The sequence below is a fragment of the Phasianus colchicus genome, chromosome 2, assembly GCF_987193195.1.
Source record: "Phasianus colchicus chromosome 2, bPhaCol1.hap1.1, whole genome shotgun sequence".
In the NCBI taxonomy this organism is placed as follows: Eukaryota; Metazoa; Chordata; class Aves; order Galliformes; family Phasianidae; genus Phasianus; species Phasianus colchicus.
This window is the reverse complement of record NC_143437.1, coordinates 107519750-107546789: the sequence shown is the minus strand read 5'-3', so window position 1 is coordinate 107546789 and position 27040 is coordinate 107519750. Positions and strand designations below refer to the sequence as shown.

The window sequence follows — 27040 nt, the reverse complement described above, 5'->3', positions numbered from 1 at the left end:
TCTTCCTGATATTTTCACCATGCTGTATCCCATCCAGCAGCACTACCACGCTCTTCTCCCACTGCATTCCCATTAACATTTCCTCCCTCTTTCCTTCCTGCAGGGCGACGTTACCCCAGTGATGACGGCCATCCTGGAGCGCCTCAGCACGCTGTCCCTCAGTGGGCCGCAGCTCAGCCGCCTTCCCCGCCTGCTGGAGGATGGCTTCCCCAAGATGCCATGCACCGTCCCAGAAGGAGAGGTGCCACAGCTCTTCCGTGAGCCGTACATCCACGCCGGGTACCGTCCCACTGGGCAGGACTGGCGGTACTACTTCCTCAGCCTCTTCCAGAAGCACAACGAGGTGGTCAATGTCTGGACTCATCTCCTGGCGGCGCTGGCCGTGCTGCTGAGGTTCAAAGCATTTGTGGAGGGTGAGCAGCTACCCCTGGATGCTTGGTCTCTGCCTTTGCTCATCTTTGTCCTCTCTTCTGTCACCTACCTGACCTGCAGCCTCCTGGCCCACTTGCTGCAGTCCAAGTCAGAGCTGTACCATTACACTTTCTACTTTGTGGACTACGTTGGAGTCAGCACCTACCAGTACGGTAGTGCCCTGGCCCACTTCTACTACAGCTCCGACCAAGCGTGGTATGACAAATTCTGGCTTTTCTTCCTCCCGGCAGCTGCTTTCTGTGGCTGGCTGTCATGTGCTGGATGCTGCTACGCCAAATACCGGTACCGACGGCCTTACCCCATCATGAGGAAAATGTGCCAGGTGATCCCAGCCGGGCTGGCCTTCATCTTGGATATCAGTCCTGTCGCTCACCGGGTTGTCGTGTGTCACCTGGGGGGCTGTGAGGAAGATGCTGCTTGGTACCACACATACCAGATACTGTTTTTCCTTATCAGTGCTTATTTCTTCTCCTGCCCAGTTCCTGAGAAGTACTTCCCTGGCTCCTGTGATATCGTTGGCCATGCCCACCAGATCTTCCACACCTTCCTGGCTATCTGCACCCTATCGCAGCTGGAGGCCATTTGTTTGGATTACAAGAACAGGCAGGAGATTTTCCTAAAAAGACATGGGCCTTTCTCCATCTATCTCTCCTGCGTCTCTTTTTTCGGCTTGGTGGCCTGCAGTGCCATCACAGCTTACATCCTGCGATGCAGGATCAAGGCCATCCTGGCTAAAAAGGACTCCTGAGAATCGTGAAGGTGATGGGCATGACACCACCCAAAAAGAAAAAAAATAATAAGAAAAGGGGCATAGCATCTTAGAGGCATAACTGGCTTATTTGCCTAACACACTGTGACTAACCTGGACCTTGGACTGGGGTGGAGGGTTGAACACTTCATGCTGGATGCATTTTCACAGGAGAAGCTGCCTTCTGCCATGCAGGGGGACATGGGGTGTTTTAAGCCACAAAAGTCACTTAACCAAGGATACTGGAATAAGCAGAGGTTCTTTGTTCTCTCTGGTAAACCTGTGGGAGATACCTCGCTGAATGTGAAGGACAGTAGCCAAAGGGCTGTGCGACTGTAGAAGGGTTTTCTAGGGTACACAGCACAGTGGAGAACCCACCATGAGGCCTCTGAGTGGACACGTTGACATCTTTGGGGTTTGCAATTTCTGCTGGCTGAGGAGAGACTTGCTAACATCAAAGGCAGTTGTAAGATTTCTTTTCTAGGGTTCATTTGCAAGGGTGTGTGTTACAGTGGTTGGACTAATCCTTTTCCAGCTCCAGCTCAGATAAACAAGATTTTATCTATGACCCCCTGAAGTATCTCAATAGCAGGTTGCTGAGGTGACATCAGCAAAGTATGCTTGCAGACCGAGACTTGACCTAGAGTTCTCTAGAATCAACTGGAACTGAACCTGACCCCCATGTCTGCCAGGCACTCTTGTGGTCCAGCCACCCCCTGGTTGGGGATGTTAGGCAAAACTAAGCAGGCTGTCCCAGCTCTTCAGAGGCTCCTGCCTTCCATTTTAAGTGCTTACTTGCCTTTGAGGACTTGGCCCTGGAACAGGTTGGAGCTGATTTTCGTAGCTTTTCTCAGTAGCAGTAGTAGAGGTTGAGCACCCCTGCAACCATCAGCATTCAAGATGCTGGCACTGGGAGGGGAAATACATTTGTTGAGAGAAGTGCCTCTTTTTCTGCCTCTGTGACATGTTCGTACATTCCTGCAAAGACTGATCCCATATCATCTGCCATGTGAGTCTGACCTGCTTCCAATTCTGACCACGCAGTGCAGAACTAACTTGGGTGTGATCTGTCTGGTATGGGAAAGCCACTGGGCCCTGGGCCTCCTTGGGCTCCTGGAATGGTCATGGCCGAAAGAGGATGAAAATGAAGCGGGTGTGAAGTCTTTATTCCCTTCTTAATGGTTCTTTTCAGGATGCCAAGCAATCCTTGGTGGACCTTGTGGGAAAGATGGCCATGAATCTGCAAGGTTGCTCTTCTCCGACTTATGGGGCTTTGAATCAGGCATGTTTTTATCGGCATTAGATGAAGGTAGGATGGCAAAAGGCAGGAGCAGGTTGACAGAATTAAGGTCTTTTGTAACCTTGGAATGGGTTTGTCCTTGGAACTTGGAGGTTCTTGTGTGGAGTAGCAAATATAGTGGTCAGGGACACTTGGTGTCTGTGGGTCACCCCTGTCCAAAGAGTAGGAAGGGTTGTTTTACGGTGTCCTCAACTAAATGAATCTCTTCTGTAGTTGCTGGAGGGATATTTGAGGTATAGAGCCATATTGTGGCACTGAAGTTAGTAGCACTTACAGGACTGGATGCTCTGAGCCCATACAGATAGATTCCAGACTACATACCTTCTGTTGAACGTACCGCTCACTTTTCACAGTTAACTCGGAGTCCTTCCAGCTGTATTCTTACAGAAGACCTGAAGCCTCAAATGCCATGACATCTCTACCACGATACATAAATCTTCACTGAAAGCAAGAAAGGTGTGGGATCAATTCCAGCCAGAGATCTGTCTCGCTGAATCCAAGGGCAGGCAAATGAATGGTGGTTGCTGGTATTGAGCAGGAAGACTTTAGGGTTGGGGATATGATTTGTCAGGGCAAGCACTGATTTCTGCACTTGATCTGGTTTTTAACTAGTGAGATGTATTTGTGCATGTGCATGCATGCCTGATTTAATAGCCAGAAAGGTTTTGCCTTCAGCTTTTTTATCTACAGAGCCTCCTAGCCGGGTCAAGATTAGCTTGAAGGAAGTAATGCTGTGCTGCTGGATGAGCATGGGGGCCAAACAACAACATCTCTGCATCTCTGAAAACTCACCTATTAATAGGTACCTTGCTGCAACAAAAAAAAAAGGTTTTGTGCACAAATCTGAAACTCTGGCCTAATTGATAAATTAAGTGCAAAGGATGAGGAGAGCAATTTTTGATTACAAGAGAAGAAATCACAGGAGAAATTTGGAGAAGTCATCTAGTTCCACCCTTTCCCATCACTGAGGGCTTCCTTGTTCACATCTAGCCCAGCTTAGGAGCACTGAGAAATTGTTAATGACTTCATTTCCTACGCTGCTTACTGACTTACACCTCCTCACACTGCACCTTTTGCACAGAGGTTTATCTGACTGGAGCAAGAAAATGGCTGGGAGATGGACCAGCAGAAAACCAACCCAACTGAAAAAATGTCAGTAATTTTCTCCTGGTTTTAACATCCAACCAGCTTACTTGGCCAGCAGTGCTGCCTGCATATGTGGGTCTCCTCTCAGTTTGGAAGAAGACTTCCAGTGGGAGTGGTGCTTGCTTCTCACAGCCAAATTTGCTTTGCTTTTGTGGCAGATAACAGAGAATAAGCCAGTTACAGGCTGGTCCACAGTTTTGTTCTGAACTAAAACGGAGGGAGTGGGCATTGCTGCTAACAACAGACTGTGCTGTTATCACTTAGTCATACTGGTATCAAAAGACAGGGGTCACCCAGGCGTTTGCTTCTCTATGGCTGTGAAAATATGTGACGTCCTGCCCTTGGCTAAAGAAGGATAATTACAGTAATGCTGTCCAGTTCACAGCAGAGCAGGAGGTGCTTCATGAATTTTCCGAAGTATTTCTGGTCAAATGTCATCTCTGTGCTACAGCAGAAGTGAAACTTCTCCTTCTGAATCAACTGTGGTGTGACAGTGGTGGTGTTTCTGCATATCTCCATGGTACCCCTCAAGTGAAGCCTCTCATGTGCCCGCATGGCCCTGCACTCAGACCTGGAGCTGACTTCCTCATTACTATGATGGGTCAATTTTGCAGGCAGCTGCCACCCAGATTGCTGCTGCTGTGAGGGTGCACCCTTGGTGTCTGAAGGGACTTGTCTACACTGGAGCTTCCCCTGTCTTTCTCTCCATCCTCCTCATCTTCCTCCAACAAAGAGTTTTGTTCCTTCACCCCAGGACTTGTGCCTTATGCACCTGGCTGCCTACCTGAGCAAACTCAACATGCTGAGCAGCACTCTGCTCCACCTCAAGAGGGGAAGGACTGGGAAGTGGCTGCCAGTGCCCTCCTGAGAACTGTGCTGTTGATCTAGAGGAGACCAGAGCTGCTGAGACAGTAAAAGTGCAACTGTGCTAAAGTGAGAGCCTGCCAGGGTCTTCTCCTTTGGGCTCGCTGCTTGGAGCACAGCTTCGTCCATCCTGGTGCTCCTCTGAGGAGGCACGGCTGGGCTGGGTGTCCTGGTGGCAGGGAGTTGAGCACTTTTTGGATCCTGAAGGCCCTCACCCTCAAGAATCTCTGGTCTTACGATAGTACTGTAGCAGATCTCACAACTTGGATCTGCACAGGTCAGCTGAGAAGTCATCCCAATGTGCCTTATGCTGTTACCTCCTGGGATTTATACCGAAGGAACCAGGGGCAGCCTCTTTGTTATCTGCTGGTCTGTGGTTGTTTTTAACAGGGGACAGGATTTCCCTGGTGTATGGAGCAGAAGGGGGAGGATGGAGAGAGGTACCTTAAACTTGCCTTAAACTTGGGTTTTTGCCTAGTGATTTATGTAGCAGGGCAAGGACGGGTTCCTCATGTGCCTTGCAATTTACATTTTTTACTGACATGATTATTTTTAAGCACTGTTTGTTACTAAACAGAAGAACAAAAGAGTTTGTATTTTTTTTTTTCCCCTGGGAAGTAGAGAAGGGTATGGGTGTTAGATATTAACCATCCCCTTCCCACCTTCCATCTGCTGACTTTGTATTGTTGAAAACATTGGTAATGTTTTAAGCTTTGTACTGTACTGATCATTATTTAAAAACCTTTAGTGAAAAAAAAAACAAAACCCAAAACTGTGAAAGTAAAATGATTGGTGTGGTGTGAAGTTCCCAAATGCATAAATAGAGAAGGTTATGAATCATTAGGAAGAAAGTATGGCCTTACAGTAGGAGTAGACAATAATTAACAGCGGGATGTGGTTTTAGCTGTGTAATTCAAGGCACCTTCAGGTTTCATAGTAACTGTGATAGTTACTATGTTTTCACATACCTTCTTTTAGCTTAAAGCTATTTCCCCTTGTTCTGTAACTTCAAATCCCTGGCTGAGTCCATCTCCATCTTAACCTCTTAACTTTTAGGGTTTTTTGTTTTTTTTTTTCCACTTTTTGAAGTACCTGAAGGCTGCTATACATTCTTCTTCTCAGCCTTCTCTTCTCCAGGCTGAACACTGGACACTGAACACTTCAGCCAGTCTCTGTAGCAGAGAGATTCCAGGCTCTGAGCATCCTAATGGCTCCAACAGCTCCAGGTCCTTTGCTTGTCAGCTCTGTCCACTACACCCTCACTGGGCTTTGGTAACTCTCTCTCTCCCATCATTCCTGGTTTAAAGCCCAGTGCGATCACACACAATCACATACATACCCCACCTCTAGGAATTCCAGTGTGAATTTCAGTCACTTAAGAAGTCTGCGCTTTTTCCTTCTGTTAGCACTATGCTAGTAATTTCAACCATTATTTCTTATCGTCATATACAGAGCAAGGCCTTTGTACTACTGTGCTTCCACCCAGCAGAGGGCGAGATGCCTTCACCTTCGTGGCTGCAAGAGGCCCGAGTGCCACGAAAGCACAGCCTCCAGGCCCTGCTGGAGCTCTGCAGGCAGGCTTAGGAAAAAAATGCTCCCACTCAAGCGGGCATGCAGCCAGCCCTGCAAAGAGATGCATTTCCGAGCCAGGGATGTGCTTTGCAAACGTCTCGCCCTCTGCGTAAGTGACAGGGATTTTGCCAGACAAGTTAAGCCAAGGTTTTATGTTTCCATGAAGTAAAAACTGAAGAAGAATGGGACAAAATACCAAAACAGATCAACAAGGCTGTTAACCTTTTTAACAAGAAACAAAAATAGAGGCTTGTGGTATGCTGCTTGGCAATACTGCTTCAGGGAATGCACTTCCTACGTGGCTTTCACTATTTGATTTTACGCATACAACTCCTCAATGCTGGAAAGCTAGAGACTGTTATTAGCAACAGAGGGAATGGGCTTATCCCAAGCAGATGAAGTCAAATGCAAAAAATACAAGAGCTTCCAAGTCAGAGGAACAAAGCGTTTTGATCTGTCTCCACGCAGAGGAGAGAATGAGAGAGAAGGTATGATCTCGAGCACCTGATATTGCTGCAGATATTCTGAGTTACGTCAGAAGAGGTTCTTTTACCCCAAGGCAATCTTTGCCTGGTTTTATCCTTGCAGATCTCTGGGAATATGAGGCAGAGCCTTAGCAAGCAGCTCCAAATGAGATATTTCCTTCTTTCTTTTGTTAAGCAGCTGTTGATGCTCGGCTCTGCAAGTAGGTCAGGGGAAGAATGCTTCCCCACGTTGCCTGCTGCTCCTGCTGACTCCAGAGAGAAAAGTATGTTCATCCAGCGTGAAAATGAGGATTGAACATACCTGAAATATAAGGGATTAAGCCACCTGCTGGGTCTCAAACTCTGCAGCTGTCCCCAGTGATAGCTTATTTATTCTGACGTTGTTTGCTTTGTTCAGGTTGAAGGTAAGATCCACTCTCAATCAAAAGCAGTTCCTCTAGCTGTGAAGTGAAGAGCGCTAAGCTCATTTTTTAGCAGCACCCTAACATACCTTTATCAAATGTTTGTCCATTGGAGCCAGAGGGATAGATGGCGTGTGGAAGAAAGGGAAAATCCAAGTGCGCAATGTACAAATGACAACAAAGCAGTGTAGAAAGTGTGGGACAGCATTCTGATTTATGAATCCCTGATTTTACCAGGCTTGTGGGTATCACATTTCAGCCTACTGCCAGCAAGCCTTCACTTCAAAGTGTTTTTTAACAAACCCTGTGTAAGTAGTCATTGGATCCCTCACAGCACAGATAGGGCATACTGAAACATCGGCCATTCTGTAGCATGGGGATTCACAGGTTGGGCTTTTTATTGCCATACATTACAGGGGTGTGAATACACATAACAGCACAGCCTTTCCTCCAAAATACATGGGCTTTAAGCAGATAAGAGCTAAGAAATCTTGTTACAGGAAACACTGATCCTTTTGCTTTTCACGAGTAGAGCTGTAGTGATGCAAGAGGATGATAAGGCTTGTCTTAACCTTGCCAAGATTGATTTGAATGTACAGAAGTTGGTGTCAAAGATGCCCCTTTCTGCCACGACTTTCTTCATCCCCATCTGCCTTCAAACACTCAGAGGATCTGAAGAGTTCTGATCCAGTCCCTCCTCATGTCTGGAGCCGAAGCTTCTACTCTGTGACCCTGCATAAATCTCACGGCCTCTCTTTGCTTTAGTTCCCCCCTGCAAACTGTGGGATTGCAGCTCTCCTGCCCCACTGCAAGCTGTGCATAAGGAGCTGTCAGAATAACACACGGCCCAAGGAGAAAGTTCCTTCCTTGAGGAAGGTATGGGCCCTTGTTTTGCCCAGGATACCTGCTGAATGATGTCTGGGTACCACAGCAGGAGAAATCAGAGAGATTGCTTATGCCCCAACACCCACATCCAAGTTCCTCACTGTCTGCTTGCTGCCTTTCAGCCCTGCTTGGCCTTCAAGTTATTTCCCTTTTTTGAGCTCATCAGACGCCTTTATCTCTCCCCGCTGCTTTTTGTCTCTGTGCTTCTCTCTGCTTGACTTCTGCTTACAAGCTCTCAGATCCTGCTGCCTGCCTGTGAATCACAGCCTGCTCTGTCTTAAAGGCACCAAAGGGAAGAAACACAAAACCCTCTTTTTCTCTGTGGTGACTGATGTGACTCCCTCTATCTGTTACACTTAAAGCAACTTTTCCACGGGAACTTTCTCTTCCTGCTTCCTATACGTGAAAACTCACGTTGAGGGGAACCCGTGTCAGTGTTACAACCCGCTATTTCACAGCTAATACGTATGTATATAGACAACAGACGGTAAATGAGCACAAGCGCTTTTCCTACTGAGTACTTTGAGCACGGAGGTACAGATCTGCCCCTCCTTTTGTCCCCTCAGGAGGGCAGGCTCTGCAGCCCGTTCTGGAGATAGGCATGTCTCAGCCCCACACACACAGACCCAACTGCGAGGGGAACATGGCTGCAGCCTGCAGCGGGCTGAAGGGCGTCTCAAATAAGAGAAATACGAGCAGCAACACCTTCCCCGGCCCCAAGGCAGCTGCTTTTGCACACAACGGGGGCGGTGGCATCCGAGGCCCAGCCCCACAGGGCGCTCGGCCGGGCCAAGGCCGCTCCCGCCCTCCCGTTGCCACGGCAACCCCTCTCCCTTTCGCTCAGGGCGCATGCGCCAAGCAGAAGACGCGGCTCAGTGCGCATGCGCCTTCTGGCTAGTGAGCATGCGCACTGGGGCGTGCCGTGGTTGCCATGGAGACGCGTCGCTTGAAACGAGCGCAGCCGCCATGAGCTCGGAGCCGAGGCCGGGCCTGCCCTTCCTACCGGGCTGCTCCTTCAGGGACCCCATGGTGAGCGCAGCCCCTGGTCAGTCCAGCTCCCGGGAACCTTCGGCAGCGGTGCCTCAGGCCCCTTCCATCCTGGGTACCCCCAATCCCTACCTGGTCTTGCAGGTAGCCCTGCTGAAGGAGCCCTGTGAGGCCTTTGCACGGCCTGGCTCTTCCAGGGTCCTTTCAGCGAGCCGTGCCTGTCTGGTTCCCTTGGAAGCCTGGTGTCCCTGAGCACATTCCCAGGGAACCTGGTACTCCCTCAGACCCTTCTCTAACTCCCCAGGAGACTTGTTATCTCCAAATTCACCTTATATCTCCTCAAAGGCCTATCCTAGTCAGCCTGCCGTTTGCCCGGACCACCTACTAATCCCCAAAGAGGTTGGGTACCTCCTCAATTAACCTAAACTCCCTGGGGGAACTGGTATCCTATGAATACCTTATGCCCCAGTCACCTGACACCCCTCAGGATATCTACTAAAGTGACTCTTGAAGGACTTGAGATCCTTATAAACTCACCCAAGGGATCTGATCCCCACTGAACACTTTTCCCAGGGAAGCTGGTTTTTTCCAAAGCTAACAGCTGCCTGCTGAGCTCACTCCTTGGGGAACTGAACTCACTGAACCCACCTGCTTCCCCTGACCTCATCCACAAGAGCTCCCTGAGCTCTCCCAATGCAATTTCAAGCCTGTTCCCAGACAAGCAGATATGGCTGAGCCCAGCCTCCTTGGTGCTTTTAAATTCATCCCTGAGATGCCATTGCATTTTGCACCCACCTGATGTCCCCTTAAACTTTCCTGATAGCTTTGGAGAGTAAGGTTTCCCAAAACAGAACCACTATCTGCAAACTTAACCCTGGGAGATCTAGCAGCCCTGAATCCATTCTTTAGTTACCCTGCCAATTCATATGATACTCCAAGGGAAGCATTAGTCCAACACTGACTCTATACCACTCAGTTTTCTCAAATGATGTGTTCTGTTTCTTTTGTGGCTCTGGGCAGCCTGGTCTGGTGGTTGGTGATTCTGCACATAGCAAGGGGTTGAAACGATGATCACTGTGGTCTTTTTCAACCCAGGCCATTCTGTGATTCTATGAGCCTACTTCTCATTCTGATACTGCCCTGAGCCAAGACCCATGTGTCACCTGATGCTTCCATAAATGCCTTCCTTATATCCCCTGGAGAATTTAATCCTTGATAGGCGGTATGGAACTGATGCTCTGGAACCTGAGAACTGAGAGTCTGTTCAGAGAACTGGTATCCCTCCACTGAATTGATACCACTGCAGCCTCCAGGATTCTCAAGGAAGTGAGACTTCTCAGCTGTACTAATATTCCTTGGAAAAAGTAGCTTCATCCTCTGCATTTGAATAGATAACTAAACAAGGAAGCAATTTTTCCTTTTCCCCACTCCCAATAGTCCACAAGATGAGGATCTGATAACCCCAAATGCTCCCAATATCCTCTTGCAAAAGCTGTACCACAGATGAAAAGTGATACTCCCCAAGTTCCTTCCAGTACTGTTTTGGAGCACCTGACAACTCTGCACTTCCTTCTCCATGGGAAGTTAACATCTCAGGTCTTGGCACTGTAATTCAGTGCTATTATAATGGCAGCCTGAGAAACCAATGTCCTTGAATTTTCCTGTTTCGCTCAGAAGCAATGTTCACAACCTTCAGTAGGAAATGGATACATCAGGACATGCTTGATGTGTTTGTGGAAGTTAATAGTTTTAAGAGTGGGCTCCTCCATTTCCTCCCAGTACCTAGGAAGGTCCCATTATGCTCTGGCATTGCAGGATAAGGAACATCATGCACTTGCATGTGATCCTTTGTTGTGCATTCTCCACTGCAAAACAAACAAAAATCTTGGGGCAGTACTCTACATCTTTGATCATCCTGTTGAAAACTAACCCTTCCAGAGCAAGCCCTTCCATGTCTTCCTGACACCTCTTGTAGATCCTTCTCCACAAAAGAAAGATCGTTACGTTAAAACCCAATCCTGGCTTTGGGATTTGATAGGGTAAACCTTCTGAAGGGATGGTGAGCCTTGCTGCAGGTCAATCAAAGTTGTTCTACCCATATCATTCACAGGACCTCTTAACTTCCACTGTACCAATCCTAGTGGTGCCTTCCAGCACAAACAGTCACGCTGTTTTCTAAGTCAGTGACGACTGAGTTTTCAACAGTAAATGGAGTCATTCACTCATAACAAATACTCTCAATCGTGCAGTTATAAAGGTTATCTCAGCATTATTCTCAGTAACGACTTAGAAATTTACAATGCAAATCTCTGCCCCTAGCAAAATATTATTTCTCCTATCAGCAAAACTCCACCTGCTTTAGTCATGTGAATGCTTCTACTGCCATAAGTGGTGCTGTGTGCAGAAGAAACACCCACAGGATTTAGCATAGCAGATTGTTATTTTAGAGTAACTGGAAATATTGCCCTATTGATGATGTTTAAGGACATCTGGACTCCAGAGATGTCTTTGCACTGTTGCTCAGTGAGTGCTATCACCTCACTTTGCCTCTGTGTTCCAGCCTATAAAAAGGTCAGCATAATTCTTGTTTTTTCATGGGAATTTGGAGACGTGCTGTAGAAAACCTCTGCATTCAGATAAGATAATGTAGGTAGTTACTGGTTAGTGTTCAGATGCACTCTAAGGAACTGAGACCCTGGGAGGAGAAGCAGTGTTTGTATGAAGCTCTACAGACATGGCAAGAAACACTTAATTCAGTAGTATTTATCCAATATGGGTTGGCAGCAGCTGAGATTAGGAGTTTACATTCTGGGTTTTCCCTTTCAGTTTTGCATTACTCACCTGATATTGTGAGATGTAGCCTGGCATTCATGCCCTTAAAAGCCTGTGTGCTTCTGACAAGCACTGATATTGCCAATCTAAGGACAAACTTCTTCGTTTTCCTTTAATGTTATTTCCACAGCTTTCCCTTGGTATTTATTGAACAGGAAGGAATGGCAATCCTGTGGCAGGGCTGCTGTTTATGAAACATTCTGTTAACGTGTCTCCAATAAACTATCTTGTTTTCACCTGAACGTGTTTTTCTAGCTGCACTGAGAGATGTGTAGTACCAGCTCAGAGAGAAAACAGGCAATGACATGAAATTCAAGTGGGGCCTTGAAGGTATAAATAAGATTAGAGGCTTAACCATGGGGGGCGAGTGAGGGGGGGGAGGAGAAGTGGTTCACATGCCTGAGGTTGGACTGATTGCAAGTCTAAGTTTGGCAAAGGAGCTGAAGCTTTTTCCTTCAGGGCTAGAAATGCCTTCAATTCTGTTTGATTTGGCAAAACTCAAAGTAAAGGCAGAGACTTTATCATAGAATCATAGAATAGTTTGAGTTGGAAGGGACCCTTAAGATCATCCAGTTCCAATCCCCCTATTACAAGCAGGGACATCTCCTTCTAGACCAGGTTGCTCACAGCCCCATCCAGCCTGGTCTGGAATGCTTCCAGGGAGGAGGCAATGCTTCCAAGGATGGCTCATGCTCATGGACTCACAGTTTCTCCTGCTTTCCTTGTTAGTGGGACCAGCCAGCCACACATTGTTCCAAATGCTTTCAGCAGCAGATGTGGGCTGTACTGCAAGCTGAGTAGCCTCCTGCCAGCCAAGTCCAATCCTCCTCTTCAGCAGGGAAGAACACAACTGGGCAGACAGAGCTGACATCCTATTCACAGCTCTGATGCCTTCTTCTGTGCCCATAAGCAAAGTGGGGACCTTCCAGTGACACATGGATAATTATTTCACTTGAAGAATGGCTTGATAGCTGACATGAAGCAGATAGCAAAGACAGGAAAGAGCTCTAAGAAGGTCAAAACCAAGAATAAACCAACAAAGCTAAAAATAACAGGAGAATCCTATTGTCAATGTTATATAGAATTCTGTTTGTCATAACAGGATTCTCACGGATCTGCTATCTCACTCTGTGGTTGTGGTTTTTTTACATGCAGACCCCTTACATAAGTTGTGGGGAGAACTGATATGCTTCAGTATGTTTCCTAATTCCAGTTCTGAAAGCATGACACACCTTGACTTAAGGCAGCAAGGGAAATCCTGTGAAATCCCCAGGAGAGGTTTAACAAAACAGCAACAGAAAGCACAGAAGGTGCACAGCTATCCTCATGCAGTAGTCAAGGGAGCATCATAGGGCATAACAGAGTGAGGTCCCTTGGAGTTTTGCACTGCTGTAGCACAGAGTAGGGAACAAAAGGTTTGTGAGATAAATATTAGGGCAGATCAAGTGCAGTTGGCCCATTCTGGACACTGAGGCTTGTGGTAAGCCTGTGCCAGCACAAGGATTTGAGTTGACTCTGATGCTTTGTTCCTCCAGTCACTTACTGTTTATTCAGCCTTCTTGATCTAAGCATTAAGTAACTGCTGCATTAGGTTATAATAAATTACTGTGAAGGCATTCCGGATATCAAACTGTCACTGTTTTTCTGTGCTTTCAGTAGCAATATCTACTAAGTGCATGTAGGATTTTAACAGCTGGATTTTCTTCCACAGAAAACATCCTTTCATCGCTCGCAGACACTGGGCTACAAAAATGGGTTTGCCTTTTCTCGGCTGCCAACGGTGGGGATCGGCGGGGAGCGACTGTATGTGAATCAGCCTTCTCAAGCTGAATTAGATGAATTATCCAACACAGGACCCACGCTGACCTATGGGCAAGCCAAGAAGGCTCCTCCTTCAGGCTTCATTCCAGCACACGTGGCTTTTGACAAAAAGGTATAAAGAAGTTTATTCCAGGAATATCGGCTGGCTGAGTTCGGAGACATAAACAGTCAGCTCCAGGGTTCATGGGACAGCGTACAGCAGTTTTCAGATGCCATAGCCCTTAGTCAGAGACAGCTGAACCCCAGTCTGAAAGAGGCTTTCTTTGCTCAGGAGGAGGATTATAATACATAAACGATGTAAGACATTCCCTGCGAGTTACGCCGGAGCATTTCCAGCAGGAGTTTGAAAAGAAATTTGATTAATTCTGAAAAGCTTCAGTTTATAACCATTGCCCTGTAAAACACAGCCTGCCCTCCTGCATTTCCAAAAGTGTATTGAGGTTGTAACTGAGCTTAAACTGTGAAGTCTCTCTGCATTGGAGTTCCTGCTAGACTGTCTAGCTTTGGTCTATCTATATATGCTCATGCTTGTCACCACAGCGTGTTAGAGCCTGCTGCTCCAGCTTTACTTCCTCCATTAAATCTTGGTGATCCTGTCAGACTAGGAGGTGGCTCTGTGTCTGCAATCCTGAGCTGACCGTTGCTTTTAATGTGCTGGTTGCACAGACTGCAGCTGCAGCCAGAAAAGTCCCTGCAGAGCGTGAAAGGCTTAGCAGCCCTGAGCACATGCAGGGGTTTCACCCTGCCAGGCAGGTCTGGAAAGACAACCCATCTGGGAGACAGGGTGGGGGACAGATGTCCTGTGTTAGTATTGCTTCAGGGGCCATTCTTTCAGAGTCACGTAAATGTTGCTATTTTAATGTCAGATACCTCCCTGTCCCTTCATTCAAACTGTAGTAGTAGCTACTTGATTACATAGGTCAGTGGGCTGATGTAGGCTGGGTATGCAAGGCTTGATTACCCACCTACGTCCTCTTAGAAGCAATGAATGCTCTTGAAGGCAATATTCCTTGTCCTTCTTTCATTCATGGGACTGAGAGTGACTGGCTTTTGGCAGGGTATGCAGTGTGCATTTCCTGTGTGTCCTGATTTCTTTCCTTGTTCATCCAGAACAGATTGCCTCTTCCTGCCTGTGCTGGATAGATGTGAGTTCAAATGAATAATACAGGTCCTCAAAACCACGAACATCATCAAACTGTTAACTAAAATCACCAGATCATTTTGCAGACCCTTGAAAGAAAGTCAGATATGTCTGTAAACTAGATTACTGACAGTAACCAAGCACTCAGTTAGTAGGTAAAATAGCAGATGATCATGGAGAAAAGAAAGTGCTGTATTTATGACAAATGTCTTGTGCAACCAAACTTAGAGAAGGCGAATGGTGACAAAAGCCCTCAGGAAGCCTCCATCATCAGTTCACAGCTTGGGCTAACAGCTGGCTTTGATGATTTCTGATAGATTACAATCCAGTAATTTTTCACTGCCAAAGCCCTTTGCAAATACATTCTTTGGATTAACAGCCTAACCGTGGTGTTCAATTTGTTTATTTCTCTCTCCCTTTGGGATCTTGTTCCCCTGGCAGGTTTTGAAGTTTGATGCCTATTTCCAGGAAGATGTTCCTCTCTCTACAGAAGAGCATTACCGTATTCGCCAAGTGGGTATTTATTACTATTTGGAAGATGACACCATATCTGTCACAGAGCCTGTTGTGAAGAACTCTGGTATTCCTCAAGGCAAACTTATCAGACGTCATCGCGTGCCCAAGAATGACCAGGGGGATCATTACCACTGGAAGGATCTGAATCGAGGCATCAACATCACCATGTATGGCAGAACATACCGCATCGTTGACTGTGACCCATTCACACAGGTGAGCTCCTTGTATGAAGAAACTGACATGAAGAATATCAGGAGTTATATGAGGCAAGATCTGTTAGAATCTAGTCTGGTATTCTCTATCTGTAGCTCTCACACTGAGATTGCTTGTGATCTTTCATTTTACATTTTGTGGAGACTTCTTTCCTCATAACGATAGGTATTTCAAGGTACAATATTTGCAGTGAGCACAGTTACTGTTTAGTACTTCTGCACCATTCTCTGTCCTGAAGACTGCACTCTACAGTACAAATTCTAAGATTGTTTCTGGGTTAAGAGAATTGGTTTAATTAACTTCTATCTGTACAACAGTTTAGATGCTTAGAGTTCTGATGAACCATTGTGCATATATGAGAGGGAAATTACTGACCTTAACTATTTTCCAGCTTAATACTCCTCTGATAAGAATAGGGGATGGGAATGCTGTCAATAACTCTGCTCTCATCTGCAACAAACCAGAAGAACAGGCATAGTCAGTGGATTTAGAATCATAATATAAACTGACCTAAGACTGCTTATTCATTGCCTGTTTTTTATTCCTAGCTATTTCTGTATACCACTTACATTAAATCACAACAACACAGTAACTAATAGTAACATATACCAATATACTGGTATTCTTTTAGACTGTCCCCAGTGCAACCTGGGCCCTGGCCAATCCCTATTCTTTCAAGCAATTCCCAGGATCAGTTCAAGAGCTTCAGCACTCCAGGGACCATTCCCAATAGATGAGTTCCATGCAGCCAACTTGTTCTGGAGGCTGAGTGAGTTTAGATGCAGGCTGATCCTTGCCAGTTGGCTTCAGTGCCCAGGAATGTTCCCAATCATGTAATATGTTAGTACATACGTATTTGCTGAGTGCATGTGGGATCTGCTCTGCTGGAACTAGATGACCATTAAAGTCAATTGACATCAGATGAAGATCTGGTTCTCCTGCTAATGTTGGTTATTTGATGGAAAACATGGCATGAGCTATGTGGGTCTACATTTCAAGGCCACCAGTCTATTTATCATCAACTGGCATGCTCTAGATCAGAGCCTGAAAGTGTAAACCTGCCCTGTGAGTCTTCAGGGTGATCTCACATGCCCATTGGAGATGTTTGCACAGGTGCTTCCCAAGCTGGATATTTTCACAGGCCACATCCCAAGGCCAAACAGGGAAGAAGTCCATTGACTTCTGTGGTTGTTTTCAGTGACTGAGGTAAATGCACAAGTAATACCCTAGAGTTTGTTTATGCATCTAAGGTAAGTCAAAAATCCCTTTATAAACAAACAGATTGTCCTCTTTCTGTGGGAAATGTGCTTCTCCTGGCAGATGAACTAAAGCTGCTACTCTGGACACATATCCTTTTGGTCAGGGGGGTCTTGGAGGGCCTGGTGTGGGTCACACAAACTTCCAGTGTCTGACAGAATGGAGAACACTGAATCTCTTGCAAATTCAGACTGCCTACATCCATGGTTATGTACTAACGTAATCTTTTTAATTTACATAGAAGAGACCAACCTGGTTGTTATCCTCCATTTAATGCCCCAAAGGCAAGGAAAATTGTACTCAAGTAGAATCAGACTGAAGATGTTGGAGGTAGGACTGCCCTGCATGATGGAAGGGCAGACAAAGCTTAAAAACAGCTTAAAAAGGAACATCTTAGTTGTCCCCTGTTGTATTTGCTATTGCAATGAACTAAAACCCCTGCAGCCTGGTGAGCTATGCAGAATTTGCAGTGTTCTGGCAACACTCATCTCAGTCAACCTGTAATCTCTGATCTTCAGATATCTTCAGCCCATCCTTTATCTTCAGAACTCAAGTCAGCCATTAATACATCAGATGACTTTCCTAGGTATTCCTGGAGAGCCAAGGAATTGAACTGAACCCTCCAGAGAAAATGGTTTTTGATCCTTACACAGAACTGCGTCGGATGCCCATGCGAATGTACATCACACCATCAGATTTTGACCAACTCAAGCAGTTTCTGACTTACGACAAGCAGGTGAGTGATCTGGCAGCGATCACCCATATGTGTCACAGAAATCTAGATCTTGTGAGCGCCTGCAACTTTACTCATTCTGAAAGATCTCAATCCACTGGACAGACTCCGGATTTACTCCTTTTTTTGAGCAAATATTTAGTGAGAAACAAAATATTTTATCTTTTTGGTTAAGTTTGTGTCTTATAAGCAGTTTCTCCTTGGACTGCAGAGCCCATTCTAAAGATCCTCCATTTCTTTCTTGCTCTCTGTTGTGATGACATAAGATACCTGCCTTGAGAAGTTAGCAGACCAGGCCAGATGTTGTTCTATTAGAAATGGGTATGCTACATTCCCCCAAAACATTGAAGCTAGGTGCTAGAGTGAACTGCTTCAGATAAATGCAAATGCAAGAATGTTCTGACTGCATTCTCCCTGTGCACACAGTTGACTAACACTCTTCTTCCTGTTTATCCTTCTTTTTATCATCTAACAACGGTGTAAGAAACCCTATAGACCACTATATATAGTAGTAAATACAACAGGGCTCAATGTTAATGATTGTTTATGTGGGTTGATAGTGATAGGACAAGGGGGAATGGTTTTAAAGTGAGACAGGGGAGGTTTAGGTTGGATATTAGGAGGAAGTTTTTCACCCAGAGGGTGGTGAGGCACTGGAACAGGTTGCCCAAGGAGGTTGTGGATGCCCCATCCCTGCAGGCATTCAAGGCCAGGCTGGATGTGGCTCTGGGCAGCCTGGTCTGCTGGTTGGTGACCTGCACATAGCAGGGGGTTGAAACTGGATGATGTTCGAGGTCCTTTTCAACCCTGACTATCAATCAAACAGTTATTGGACATCAGCTGGGTATTAGCATAGGCCAGCATCATATCCAGTTGCTGTTTTGGATATGGTTGCCTTGGTTTGAGTAAGGCAAGCAGTTTTACTGTTTGGATGTAAGCTAGGCTATGCCCCCTGTATTACTGATAGTTTAGCCTTAATGACTCAAGTCTGAGCCAACTCCTTGGAAGCTGTTGGATGGCCTGGTTAGGAGCTGCACCTTGGGGAACTTTTGAGCTGTTCCGCTATGTGCAGCAATCCCAAAACAGTAGGTAATGGACTTTGCATTGCAGTGTGAGGTGTTTGATTTCTGTGCCATTACAGAATAGAATCATAGAATCATAGAATAGGCTGGGTTGAAAAGGACCACAATGATCATCTAGTTTCAACCCCTTGCTATGTACAGGGTCGTCAACCACCAGACCAGGCTGCCCAGAGCCATATCCAGCCTGGATTAAAACAAGACATTTTCTGTAGACAGCAGTGAGATGGGATCTAGAGTGAATGCAATATCATCAGAACAACTACAGTCATATCCCTCTGCCTTTGGTAGAGAATTGGCCATGAAACCTCAATATTTGCTATGAAACCTTCAAAATTAGATTCTGCCTCACTTTATTAAGTTTCATTATAAAAATCCCAGTGCTCACAGTACAAGGGCTTGGTTCTTCTGTACTTGGCAGAGAAGACTGCTGAGTTACTTCCAATCACCTGTCCTATTTTAGCCAAAATCATTTGGACAAAGTACTTAGTATTTCTAATCCATGTTTGTTTTTTTTCTGTTTTTTTTTTTTTATCCACCTCAGGTCCTTCGCTTCTACGCCATGTGGGATGACACAAACAGCATGTTTGGTGAGAATCGACCTTATATCATCCATTACTACTTGGCAGATGACACAGTGGAGGTTCGGGAAGTCCACAAGCCCAATGATGGCAGAGACCCATTCCCAGTACTCATAAAACGCCAACGCTTGCCGAAAACCTTTGTGGACAAGAAAAGTAAGTTTAGAGAAGCCAGCACTTCTGTACTAAAGCACCCTGGTGGGTGGATGTAGATGTGGAAACTCTTTACAGGTGCATCAGTTCAAGAGCTGCAGGTATCATCAGTTTTTGGCCAAAGGAGTATTCTTTCAGTGATCACTGAAGTCTGTATTCTGGGAAGCAGAGCACTACCAACAGCTCTCTGGAGATTTTTATACAGCTTTCTTTTGTATACCTTTTCACTGAGAAATATTAACATTTACCTGATTGCTTAGTTTTTTTTTTTTTTTCCCTCTTGCTCCCTTGTCTTTAGAGACCTTCCCAAGCTGTGTGCTGGAAATCTCTGATCAGGAGGTACTTGAGTGGTACACAGCTAAAGATTTTGCTGTTGGCAAACCTACCACCCTCCTTGGACGCACATTCTTCATCTACGATTGCGATGAGTTCACACGTAACTTCTATCGTGACAAATTTGGCATCACAGACTTCCAACCAGTGGAGATAAAGAAGAAGCCACCTGAGGAAGTACCACAGGTACTGTAAGCAGTTTTGAAAGGAAGAAAGGGAAATCTGCAGTCCATGTATGCTCTGGTAGTAAGGTATTGTTTCTTCTTAAAGAAAAGAGCAAGTAAAAGAGTAAGTCAAAGAAAGCTAAGGGTTAAATTAAAGAGCAACTTGAGGAATGATAGAATCATAGATCCATTTGAGTTGGAAGGGACCCTCAAGGCCATCTAGTACCACTCCCTGCACCGAATAGAGACACCCACAGCTCCATCAGTGCTCAGATTCCTGTCTAGCCTGACCTTGGTTGTCTGCAACGATGGGGCACCCACGGTCTCTGGGCAACCTGTGCCAGTGCCTCACCTGCTTTATCATAAGAAACTTTTTCCTCATATCCAGTCTAAATTCCTCCTTTTCCTATCACAACAGACTCTGCTAAAGAGTCTGTCCCCTTCTTTCTTACACCCTCCCTTTACATACCGACAGGCTGCCCTCAGGTCTCCCTGTAGCCTTCCCTTCTCCAGGCTGCACAGCCCCAGCTCTCTCAGCCTGTAATCATAGGAGTGCTGTTCTATCCCTGGGATCATTTTTTGGGGCCCCTCTCTGGATGCTTTCCAACAGGTCCACATCTCTCCTGTACTGAGGACTCTACAATGGGATGCAGTACCCAAGGAAGGCAAGCCAAGGATGGACAGTCAAATGAATATGAAATTGAAAATAAAAATGTCAATTTTTAGTAATGTAAAGGACAGAACTGGCACTCTGACTATGCCTATACTAGAAAATTATATGTCAGGGTTTGTTTTCTGGCTGCAGTGCTAACTGGAATGGTCTGGCTGCAGTCATACCACTAAACTCTATCTCACTTCTCCAAAAAAGAGTTGCTGAGTCCCAGATGCCTACTGGAGATGGTCACTGCCCATGTTACCTCTGAAGGAATGGAATGGAGCATTAGTTTGCCCAGTCCACAGACATGATGGAGCTTAGGTTAATAGCATAACCACACAGATGATTGAGTTACAGTACACAGGAAGGGTTAGTTATTAGTTTACCCCTAGTCTCTTTATTCAGAAAATCTACCTGGATTTCTGATGGTGAGATTTTCTTAGCTCTTATATAATATTTCTATAGATGAGGGATGTGGATCCAACACATGGCTGGTCTAGAGCATTTCTGCTGGGCAGGATGTCACAGCTGTTGGCACCTGGTGACAGAAGAGGTCTTTTCAAACAGATGCTTTCTTATAAGCTTGCCTTGCAAACATTTTTGTATTCTTTGTTTCAGCTCTTTCTACTTGGTATCCCCTCTGACTGCAGGTAATTCCTCCATATAATGGTTACGGCTTCCTTGAAGACTCCCTTCAGAACTGCTATTCTCTATTTCCAAAGCCTCCCCGGAAAGATGTAATTAAAATGCTAGAGAATGACCACAAAGTGCTGCGATACCAGGTAGCCCTGGTAAGTCCTTTCCTTGATATTGTGCATGTATCAGCTCATGTTGTAGAGTTAGAAGAATGGGAGAATATGCTGCTCAGACAAGGCTGGTAGCAAATTTTCTTCTGTGCTGGTGGGTCAAGAAATAAAGAGCGCATGACCCTGAGGAGATCCCATGGGGTTATTGTGTGCTTGCTGTGATAATTAGTGGCACACAAAGGTAGGAGGGGAAAAAAAAAAACAGCAAGGCCAGGCAGTGCAAAATAGATGTGCTACAAAACCACAGCCATTTATGGAAAAACTCCCACTGACATCAGCACGTGACAGATGGCCCTAATTGAAACAGCATTGCAGCTGGGCTCTGTGCCTCTGCCTGCCTCCAGCTGCTGCCACAAGCATGAGCTTGCTGTCTCTCTGCTGCTGGATCCCAGCACCTGTCCTTCTCCAGGCTAGTCCCAGCTGCAGCAGCCAGCAAGGGGCTGTGCTGGCAGAGCAGCCAAGTGTCAGTATAGAAGCAGAGGAGTCCACAGGGATGGTGCTTTCCACCCACAGCAACAGTGTTCAGGCTTTGGCCTTTGTACCAGCCTTGCAGCTGGTTTATGCAAGGAACCTCTGGCACGTCTAGCAACAGCGATGGCATTTCCTGTGCTGCCTGGTGCCTGCCCTCTCCAAACACTCAGGGTGAATAAGGGCTGATTTCTTTTCCCTATTGTGCAGGAGTTCCTAAAGGTCACAGCTGATGAGTTCAGATCAACTTTATTTTAAACTAAGTAAGTAAAACCAGTGGTGTGTCAGGGGAGTGTCTTCCTGTGAGTAAGAGCTGAAAGCAGCACCTACCCCTCTCAGGCAATCATTAAGATGAAATATATAACTTTAATACTAAACTTTACAGCCAGTCTTCCTCTGCATGATGAATCATTCCATATAGGATATTCCTTTCTCTTGGATTGCTCAGTCTGGAAATACTGAATGCTCTTAGTCACTGCAGCCCAAATTCTGCTTCTGTTAGCCTGACTAGAGCAAGTAAGCTTTGAAATTCAGGTATTTAATGCTGTGGCAGTGTATATGCAATTTTTGCCTAATCAGCTGCTTAGTTTTACTCAGCTAGGAAAAAAAAAAAAAAAAAAAAGTTATAAACTCTGGGCATGGTTCAAATGTTCTTTTCCAAAGCCACTACCTTTCCTCTAGGAATCGCCAAACCCTGTGGACGCAAAGCGTCGCTTCATCCTCTCGTATTTCCTCTCCAATGATATGATCAGCATCTATGAACCACCAGTCCGTAACTCTGGCATCATTGGAGGCAAATACTTAGAAAAGACCAGAGTTGCCAAACCAGGCTCTACTACAGAGAATGCTGAGTACTATGGGCCCTCTGACCTCACCATTGGTTCTACCATTGAAGGTAAGATCCAGTCTGGCTTGGTGATGCTCTCTGAGCATCGGCTTTCGCTGCCTGATCTGTCATTTATTGCACAGACAGCATATATACCTTCCATCATTTGAAAGATCTGTACCTTCTGGATCTCACTGCTGTTCAGTTTCCTGATCACCTGCTGGTGTGAACTGATGTAACTCTGTTATTGTCAGTGTGTGGACCGTAGACATAATTAGGAAAATAGATACATTCTTGCTTTAATACCTCTCCCACAGTGTTTGGCCACAGATTTGTTATCACTGATGCTGATGAATATGTGCTCAATTATATGGAAAGCAATGCAGAAAGTTTTCCTGCGACAACACTACAGTCCATGAGGGATCATTTTCACCCACGGCAGGTGGTGGAGGAGACTGCCAAAAGGTAGGCTTCAAAGGATGGCATATGGAGCTAAGTGAGACTCAGGGCTGACAACTAAGGGGATTTCCAGCAGCTTCCATGGGCTCCAGTTTGCTGTCTAGTGGCTGCTCCGCTGATTATTCAGCTCCAAGGATGTGTCTGAACAGATACAGCGGGTGGTCAAGACTGTACAATATCATGTCACAGCTGTCGCTGACCCAAAAACCTTGTGGAACAGCTCTGGCTTGGCAGCAGAGACACCTTCATGTGAATGAATGCAGTCATCTTTTTCCAAAAGGGAGCAGTAAACTGTGATAATTGCTGCTAACAGTATCTTCATGAGCTATCATCTAGTTGCAGGCTCAGAGAAGGGTTGGTGGATTCGTTTTCACTTTTGCTCTGGCTCTCAGCCTGTCAGAGCCTGGACATCATCCCCTATTTTAGCTGTCTGTCTGGACCCACTTTAGTCCACCTAGTAATAGTCCTGTAACCTCCAGACACCCTTTAGAGTCAGTTTGTGGAAGTTCAGAGGCTCTGGTTGAAACTTGAGCTGCATGCAGTTCCTGGGACCACATAAAACACACAAGCAAACCCTCCTTGTTCCGAAGTATTTGGTGCACAAGGCAAATGTCATGCAGACAGAAAGCAATTTCCCTAATGCCCAATATCAGGATTTATCTTCACCTGCAAGTTCAATCTGAGATGAGCTTGCCATAAAAAACACACACCCCAGAAGCCTGCTGTGTATTCAGAAATACAGCCTGATCAGCCATGGGGGGCAGCCCCATCACAGTAGGATTGTAAGAAGTAACTTTTACATGAAATTCTATTTTCTCTTTCCTTCTACAGTGATGTCCCTGCTCCAGGGACCAGCAAGCAGGAGGAACTGGATGAACTAATTGCACGGGTTCAGGAAGAGCTGAAGCTCCATAACTACTTGAACTACAGTAACATTCGGGAGGCATTACTTCGTTGTGACAAGGATGAGACTGGTTTCCTTGACAAAGCAAAATTTTTATCTGTTTGTGACAGCCTGAAAGTGCCGACCAGCGCCGTTCTGGTTAACAAGGTCAGAAGGAAGGGGTTCTGTGCATATTGAATTTCACCCCCTATAGTGTTCTGAAAGATGTCTTACAAACCAACCCGATCCAAGCTGAATTAACAGCCATTCTGTCCTACAAAGGGGAACAGTTCCAAGAAAAGGGTGAAAGAATCCCAATTCAGAAAGGCTTCTGAGCTTTGGACTGAACCTTTCTCTTAAAGGAGGAAGTAACAGTTCCTGTCCATTACGTAATGCAGGTTGTCCCCAGCATGTTATGAAAGGCTTGATCAAGCCTTAGAGATGAGCAGAAGAGGAGGTTGTAAATTGTGATGGAGATGAAGCATAGGTTCCTGTGGAGCTACTGAGTGTTGTGACTTAGGCACACCTGGGCATGAGTAGAGATGACACTGAGATGCTTAGGGATCACCCTTATGAAAGCTTAGACACATCGTGAATTTAACAGCAGCTGAATTGAAGATTTGAGAACTAAGTGTTTTACAACGAAAAAAATAATCATAACCATTACAAGCTCTTTTCACGTTTATCTGGCAGCCTGATCATGCTGTGGGAAGTCAGCCTATGATCCATCTTTCTGCAGGTTATAGCATTTGTGCCCATTTGCTGAAGTTCAGCGAGCCTGTAGCCCACAAGGCAACTTAACTTTCTCTGCTGCCATATTTCAGGCCCCCTGTGCCCATTAACTTAACCCAACTGAAGCAGCCTTGCTGGGCACAGTGAGTGAAAGCACATGGAGATCAGTTTGCCTAAGAGGAAACGTGAGAGAAACTGCCACAAAACATTCCTGTAAAGGGGAGGGAGAATGCTTCCAGCAACATGACTGCCAAGGATGCTTTCTTAGCATAAAGTGATATACAATAGATTAGGGGCCAGTAAAGGCAGACTCATGCTTTAAAGAAAGCCAGGAACCAGAGAGAGTATTGCCCCTGACAGAAAAACATGTTCTAACACAGCCAACTGTGAGCATCACAGACATAGTTAGAAAGGTGCATCACACGCATGTGATGTCTCTGAATGTGCACTGAATGCACTGAGGCCTTTGGCCAGCACCCATCCTTGCTGTACCAGAGTCCACTGGAGATCTTTTGCCTTGAGGAGCTAGCTGGTGACTGCTCTTCCTTCTCTTATGCCAAGAATGGGAGTCGAAGAGGAAAGTCTGTAACAACTGAGCTCAAACCCTGTGTTTGAATCTCCATCTAGGACCTTAGCACTAAAAGCATCTCTCTTGAAATCTTAATAAGAATGTGCCCAGAGCCCATAGGAGCATGACAGCACTGTAAATGAAACGTATGGCAGATGGTTAACTACTGTGTGGCCTGGAGAGGAGCACAGCTGTCAGTCACACAAGAGCAAACCTAGTAAATCTGTCTCCAGGCGACAAGGGGAAGAAGAATCCTTTCAAGGAACTCTGATATTAGACCTTTTCCATCTCCCTGGGTGTCAGAAGGAGATTAGTTATGCAATTAAGGAAACAAAAGCCTTCTTTCTTCCCCTTAAGCATACAAAGGCTATAGCTCTGTAACACAATGCAGGGTCAGGCATAGATACCAGAACTGGTTCATTAGCAGGGCTGTCACTGAGCTCAATTATCTGTGTCTCCACTTGATGCCATGTGCACATACCAAAGAGACACCACCAAACAGCGCCTGTTCAGATGTGGGGCCTCCATCCTGCTTCTGGCAGGGATTTCTATGAGGTTTCTGAAAGATGTGCTGTGGCCTTTGCCAGTCTTTGGCCACAGTTCAGTTTTTTGTGGCTCTGTTGTCACTGTGGTGACACTTAGAGGGCAAACCCTAACCCTAACACTTTAACTCTTGTCCTTGCATAGGTTAGTGTCAGCTGTAGGCACTCAAGGTGTACAGAGCCAGTCTGCTCTTCTGCTCTGTCACATAGAGAGTACCTCGGGCACTTTTCCCAACAAAAACATGTCTGCAGGTTCCTTCAACTCTTTCTGGCATTGCTTCTTTTTTCCCCCCAGCTGATTGACCTGTGCTCCTGTGGAGATGACAAGATAAACTACCGTGACTTCCTTAGAGCCTTCCCCTCGTGATCCTCGCCTAGAAGCTGAAGCACAAGACCAGCAATAATTTCCTTAGCTGAGCTGACTGTAAGACCTCGCACTTCAAAAAGGATGCTCTGGTTTTTATCTTTGCTTCTTTTCCTCTCTCCCTTCCTTCCTTCCTAATTTCACCCTCACTTGGATAACTTTTTATCTTCCCAACCTACTCCTGCCATTTTTGCTGCCACCAAATTCAACCTCTTAACTCCTGAATATTGAAATGAAACCCACAAAAAAAAAAGAAATGTTTTGGAGAACTACAGCCAGGTTCTTCTATTGATCTCTCAACTTTTTAATGATGTACGGCAACTTGCTAGAACTAATGCCTGGAGTGACAAGCATCTAGATTTCATACAGAGTTGAAAGGGGCCTGCAGCGAAGACTGCCAGTTTAAATTTTTATTTACATTGCAAGAAGACCTTAGAGCTCTGTAAGAAATCATAATAAATGCACGCTTGCTAGCGTGACTATAAGAAAGTTATGCATGGCTGCTATAAAAGTGTTAAAAAGTATGCTTTAAATAAATGTACCTCAATGACTAGAATAACTAAGGATTAAAGTAAGAAAAAAAAAAAGAAACCACCACCACAAAGCCAATTCTGACTCTGGCTTTACTTGAAATGGAGTAGTAGCTTTACTCTCACATATCTAATGGAAATTGCAGGGTCTGTAAACAGATGTGCTGACAGCAGCTTTGCATTTTTTAACAAAGGTTTAGGAGAAAGGTTTTAGAACTGAGATTATATCTAAGCCCAGCTCATGCAACCTGTCATCTTAAAGGATATGTCCAATGAAAAGGAAAAACTAACCGTTGGCATAGCAATAGGGCTATGACACTTCTGCTCAGACTGCTCATCTCTCTGTGAAAGGAAACATAGCAGGAACCTTCTCAGCCCAGCTGACACCTGCCAGGTATTGCCACTGAGCGCAGACGAAGGGCAGCTATCATGCACACAGAGAACAAAATGCTTATTTAACTCAGCTTTTTGTGCTGTGGGTTCCCACTTCCACTGCCTCCCCTTGTTCAGGAAAGGTCACTTCTCTTCCCTTCTGGGCCCATTTTGTGCTGCTCTTCTCTCTGA

At 45.7% G+C, this 27040-nt stretch overlaps 1 protein-coding gene across 6 annotated transcripts in view; it reads left to right on the top strand.

Annotated features, from left to right (window-relative positions):
- The window catches only part of PAQR8 (progestin and adipoQ receptor family member 8), a 35620-nt gene extending 9185 nt beyond the window's left edge, over window positions 1-26435 (top strand). For 4 of the 6 annotated variants that reach the window (XM_031603793.2, XM_031603794.2, XM_090136625.1 and 1 more), the window contains one exon: window positions 104-5836. In XM_031603793.2, the coding sequence (XP_031459653.1) occupies window positions 104-1180 (1077 nt within the window). In that variant the 3' untranslated portion in view covers window positions 1181-5836. Of the gene's footprint in view, window positions 1-103; window positions 5837-8720; window positions 8863-13363; window positions 13586-15055; window positions 15344-17186; window positions 17337-18956; window positions 19150-19444; window positions 19666-20948; window positions 21090-22253; window positions 22468-22715; window positions 22864-23688; window positions 23909-25877 lie in introns of those variants that run through there. The other 2 variants (XM_031603796.2, XM_090136624.1) reach the window with 2 other exon arrangements.
- Window positions 26436-27040: the final 605 nt, after the last annotated feature.